This window comes from Athene cunicularia, assembly GCF_003259725.1.
Source record: "Athene cunicularia isolate RWA chromosome 3 unlocalized genomic scaffold, athCun1 chr3_part1, whole genome shotgun sequence".
NCBI lineage: Eukaryota > Metazoa > Chordata > Aves > Strigiformes > Strigidae > Athene > Athene cunicularia.
Genome location: NW_020799097.1, coordinates 66,819,971 through 66,825,114, shown reverse-complemented (window position 1 = coordinate 66,825,114; position 5,144 = coordinate 66,819,971). Strand labels below are relative to the sequence as shown.

At 38.9% G+C, this 5,144-nt stretch overlaps 1 protein-coding gene across 1 annotated transcript; it reads left to right on the top strand.

The window, feature by feature from the left end:
• Positions 1–43: 43 nt before the first annotated feature.
• GTF2H5 (general transcription factor IIH subunit 5) lies at positions 44–4,577 on the top strand. Its single transcript, XM_026844714.1, has 2 exons — positions 44–519; positions 3,470–4,577. Exons 1-2 carry the CDS (start codon positions 485–487, stop codon positions 3,648–3,650), a joined length of 216 nt encoding a protein of 71 aa, XP_026700515.1. The 5' UTR covers positions 44–484; the 3' UTR covers positions 3,651–4,577.
• The last annotated feature ends 567 nt before the right edge of the window (positions 4,578–5,144 follow it).

Below are 5,144 nucleotides of genomic sequence, written 5' to 3'. Positions count from 1 at the left end.
TCCTGGGAGCCGCGGGACTTGCCGGCTGGGAGCCGTCCTGCCTGTTCAACGCTCCTGGCCGCCCCAGTGCCGGGTTGGGGCTTGTCTCCCTCTGCCCAGGCCGCGGCTCGCCTGGGCTCCGGCGGCAGAAGGGCCCGTAGTCGGCCACAGCCGCTGAAGAAGCTCGGCAGTGCTGGCGGCGAGCAGAGCTGCCCGGACTGCCCTCAGGGTTGAGGGGAGAGGATTTTAATTTTCGCCGCTCAGCGCCTCACCTGAGTGAGCCCTGCTGCCCTGGCCGGGCCCTGCGGGCCCCTCTCCAAGGCCTCGGCCTATTGGCGGGGCAGCGCTGCTGCTCTGGGGGTGGTGAGTTGCTGTGAGGGATCGTCGAGTTCAGCCAAAGCGTTGTGTCTTTTTCTTTCAGATTTCCTCTGTTTACGTGTATAACCCGAGGCAAGAGTTGTTCTTGTCCCCTCCTCCTTCCAGCGTTGGTAAGAGAACTGAGAAGATGGTGAATGTTCTGAAAGGTGTTCTCATTGAATGGTGAGTAACAGCGCTTACTGTCTCTCATTGTGTTAGTGTCTCCCTGTTTCTTTAGAGCCGGAAATATTATAAGTAATTTAAGAATCTAGATTTAAAAAAAAAAAAAACAAACCAGAAATCGTTGTGAGGACGGGTGGTGCTGACCAAGCAGACAGGAGAAAAGTATGGCCTTTGGGGGAAGAAGGAAAGAGGAAGTTGGAGGTAACCCAAATTCCAAATGCCTTTTCAAGACATTGTTTTCCAATTATGCTTAACCCTTTGATGTTCCCTCTTGTTCTTTATATTGCTTTAAAATAATAGGGGCTTTTATTATTGTTTGTGAGCAGTGTGTTTCTTTACTGATTCTAGAGGGAAATGAGATAATCTTTCATCCTTTGTCATGTCTTTTTTTATCAACTCTAGTCCAAATTCCATTCAAGGCTGACGTGGTTCTGTTGTAGATTGTACTCAGAAGAAATGTGCTTGTTGTATGTAAAAGCGTTTTTGGTGTATGCGCAGTAAACAGGTTTTCATGCAATCTCAAGTCTCTAGAGTAACTTGGGTAACTGGTTACCTCCAAAGTAAAAATAAGCATGTCAAGATTTGCAGTGTCATTGCTTAGCATTATTCTGCTGTATACTTAGATTGTAAACTTTTTAACAGATTGTAACTGCACAAAAGTAGAAGAACCTTGAACCTCTTTTGATGTGCCTGCATATAGCTGTGAGCTTGCAGCAGCTAAGTCCTGAGCTGATTGGAGGTTAGCCAGCTGAAGTCTGGATGTCTAATGGCTATGTGTGAGCAGTTTGGAGCCTAAAGTCTGCTATAACAAAAATCCTGTCTTCTCAAATTTGGCTTCATGTAGTACCTTGACAAACATTCTGAAGCACAAGAAATTGCTTGCCTGCAGCTGACTATGTAAAGATGCCCAGAGCAAAATTCTTGACTGACAAAGCAAGAAGTTCTAGAATCTCAAGCAGTTAGCAAAATATTTTATTTCACACCTTCTGTGCTTATTTTACACATACCTAAGGATTTGTGTGTTTATCCAGCTCTGTGGACACATTGCTCTTAGTATTAGCATGGAACTTAATAATTCTCCCTGGAAGGAAATTTTCTATCTGATAACAAAACTACAGCTGTTGTTATGCTATCAGACATTTTCAACAGCCTCTAGGAAACTCACCTTTGAGTTGGTTTTGCTAGCTTTTGGTGGTTTAGTTTTGTTTGGTTTTCTCCCCACCTTTGCATAAGGGTAGCCTATGACTGGGCACAAAATTCCATCCTAGGCGAAAATGCAGAGCTACTATAAACCCTTGTTTACACTTGATAGAGAAGTTCTTTACAACCAATTTTCTGAGGATGTTTAAGATACCAAATGGACAGGAAGTGGAAAGAAAAAAAAAAAGTCACTTCTGAGTGTGTAAATCATGCAAATAAAATAGCGAAATGTTGTACAGGTCTTTTTATTCCATACTCTTCTAATAAATAGCTAACTTTTCTGAAGACACCATATCAAGGATTACAATCTTCAAGTACTGTAACGAGATCTGTTTCTGCTGTGACATACATCTACTGGCACCAGTTACAGTTCTGTATGTTGACTGTGTGAAAACCAGTCTCTGGATACTACCTAACATCATACAGGCTGGTCATACCAGCTAGGATAAAAGCTCGTGCCATCTAGTGCTACTAATGTGGGTCAACTGCTAATGTGAGCAAAAAGTAAACCTCCCTGCACTCATCCAAAGAAAGATGTGGAAGAGTGCTGGGAACCACATACTTCTGGTATCTGATTTTTCTCAACTCTTCTGTTTCTCCTCTTAAATGCCAGAGTACATAAATAATGGCTCTTCTAAAGAAGATAATAGCCTCCAGACTTTCCTGTTCTCCTTTCCTCAAAATTACTTTGTACTTTGAAAATTTACCTTGCTCTAGTCATGCTTCTGCAGGTTTGAGGCTAATATTAAAGGTTATTTTTTTTGAGTTACTGGGTAGGGGGCAGGCGAGGGGTTTGGTCTCATAGTGCATGTCTTTGGACCATATATACTTTTAGGTAAGGGAGAATTGGTCCTCATACAGTATTTGAAGAAGAGATTAACCAAGGAGTTCTTTTAAAGAATTACTAACATAGTAAATCTTAAAAGAATTCTTAATATGTTGCCAAAATAACTGTTCATAATTTTGAAAGTGGACAGAGCTACTTGATTGCAGTTTCCTGTATTTCTTGCACATATTCTTCACCAGTTGTTGCAGTCAGATACTAAGTTTTAGCAACAAACATGTTTTTCCTGGTTTGAAAAAGCTAGTGTCAGAATAATATTGTCTGAATTCTTCAAAATTTCAGTGGATGAAAGAGCTTCTATTTTGAAGCCACTTTGTCTAGTTGCTTAGCATAATGCAGCTATTTCAGTTTTCATACTTCCAAAATGTTTTCTTCTAAACACTTATGTTTAACTTAGAAGGTAACATCGTGAAAAAGAAGAAACTGTTCAGTTGTGGTGTGATAAACGTACAATTCTCACATGACCACTTTTTCTCTGTGCTATACTACTTCAAGTGAGCTCTATGTTCCTCTGGGTTTTGGTTACCTTTAAACAAAAACATGCTTTAAGAAAACATGTTTTTATGCTGCTATTGCTGAAGATAGAAAATGTAAGTTCAAACTTACCTGATTAAGGTTTGGGGGTTGTTTTTAAGCTGCTTTAGCAGCTGCATAGAGGCAGTTTGCTAATCAAGCAGCCCATTTTTCTCATTAGACTTTGTTACCAGTTTATTTTTATCTCTAATGCAAGCAATTCCTATTGTGAAAGAAACAATTTTTTCAAAAGCTTCATAAACTTCAAATTGTGAGCAGCTCTTGAAATTAATATTAGTTCCCCAAAGAAGTGTCTTCAAATGGTGGAGGTTATGGTTTTAACTGTATCTTATTACAATGAAGTAGGATCTGATGTGTGTTTTTTCTCTACAGTGACCCAGCAATGAAGCAATTTCTGCTCTACTTGGATGAGTCGAATGCATTGGGAAAGAAGTTCATCATACAAGACCTGGATGAAACTCATGTCTTTGTTTTAGCCGAGTTGGTTAACTTCCTCCAGGAAAGAGTGGGCGAGTTAATGGACCAGAACTCTTTTCCTATTACTCAGAAGTAAAAAGACTAGAGAAATGAGATTACCACAAGTTTTGGAATAGTGGATTTCAATAGCTTGGGTTATTACTGGTTTAATAGATACACTGTGGTTAGTAAATTCTACATGGAAGCAGCTACTCTAAAAAATGGATCATTTCCATAGACAAAATACTCTCAAATTGGATTTCTCATTTTGAAAGATTATAGTACCTTTATTAAAAAGTTTAAAATTATACACTTGAGGACTTGTCTAGAGAATTTTTGATGCATGCTCTCTGTTTTTCCTTGCAAGATTTTTATCTTGCAAGATGGTATCACACAACAATTAGAGTTATGTTTCTGTATTGGAATGCTGTAGGAATTCCTCTGATGTGTTCCATTCCTGTGGAATTGATTAAATCTGGTTATAGTGTGACTGATAGAATATAAAAGAGTTTTGTTAAAGTATGATCTGTGCTTGATGGAACATCTCTGTATGTTGAAGGCATGGTCAGATACTGCTTTAACTTAATGGGTTTTATACACCAGAATGAAAGTTGGCATGAGTTTTCTTTTTGTTTGTTTGGTTGGGGTTTTTTTCTTTATTTTTTTGTTCTTGTTTTTTGGTGGGTTTTTTTTCCCAAACATTTTACAAATGCCCCATACTACTTGCCTACTTCTACCAAGGCTGTGCTTTCTGTGTTGTTCTGGGTTTGGCAAGTGGTGGTAGGCATCTAGATGTTTGGAGGGGAGGAAAGGATATGGGGGGATAGGTACAACAAAATCTATTACCCAAGATCATCACATTTTAATTGTAAACTTGCATATCAACAATAACAAATTAAAAGGGTAACATATGAGAGACCAGTCCTTTAGATACAAAATTGCTTGTATTTTTCCACTGAAGTGAATACCTCGTCACAATAAGCTTGTGTGATCAAGAAAGGGAAATAAAGACTTGGTTATTCTACCTGTGAAGAAGAAAGCTGGTTTTGGGTTTTTTTGGGGGTGTTGGCTTTTGGTTTTATTTTTTTTCAGCTTAGCTCTTCCTCGCCTATTCACTTTGCTGCAAAGAAGCAGCCTCATAGTTTCATAGGGTTTTATTTTTACACTGTATTTGTAACTCACTATCTCAGACACTGTTTTATTTAGTAAGTCAGCTAATGCATGATGATAAAACCTTTGAAGATTTCTGTCTATAAATATGGCAGATACAGATTACAGAAACAAGAAGAATAAATGTATTACCTTTTCTCTCATCCTCCTTCCTATTCAAAATAGTCAAATTTATTTGCTCTGTAAGTAATCATTTATGAATTAAAGACTTCTGGGATATTACTTGAAAGGGAAGCTTGATTTTCAGAGCTGTTCACGTACAACAGACAGATGCTATCTTATCTTTGGGGGGAAAATGTGTAAATAGAGAGGCTTTTATACAGAATAGTTTTCTGTACTGACTCTGCTGCAGTTGCTTTTTTTTTTCCTTATCCAGTAGGTATCAGATTAATTGATGGGTTTGGGTTCCCCCCCCCCCCCC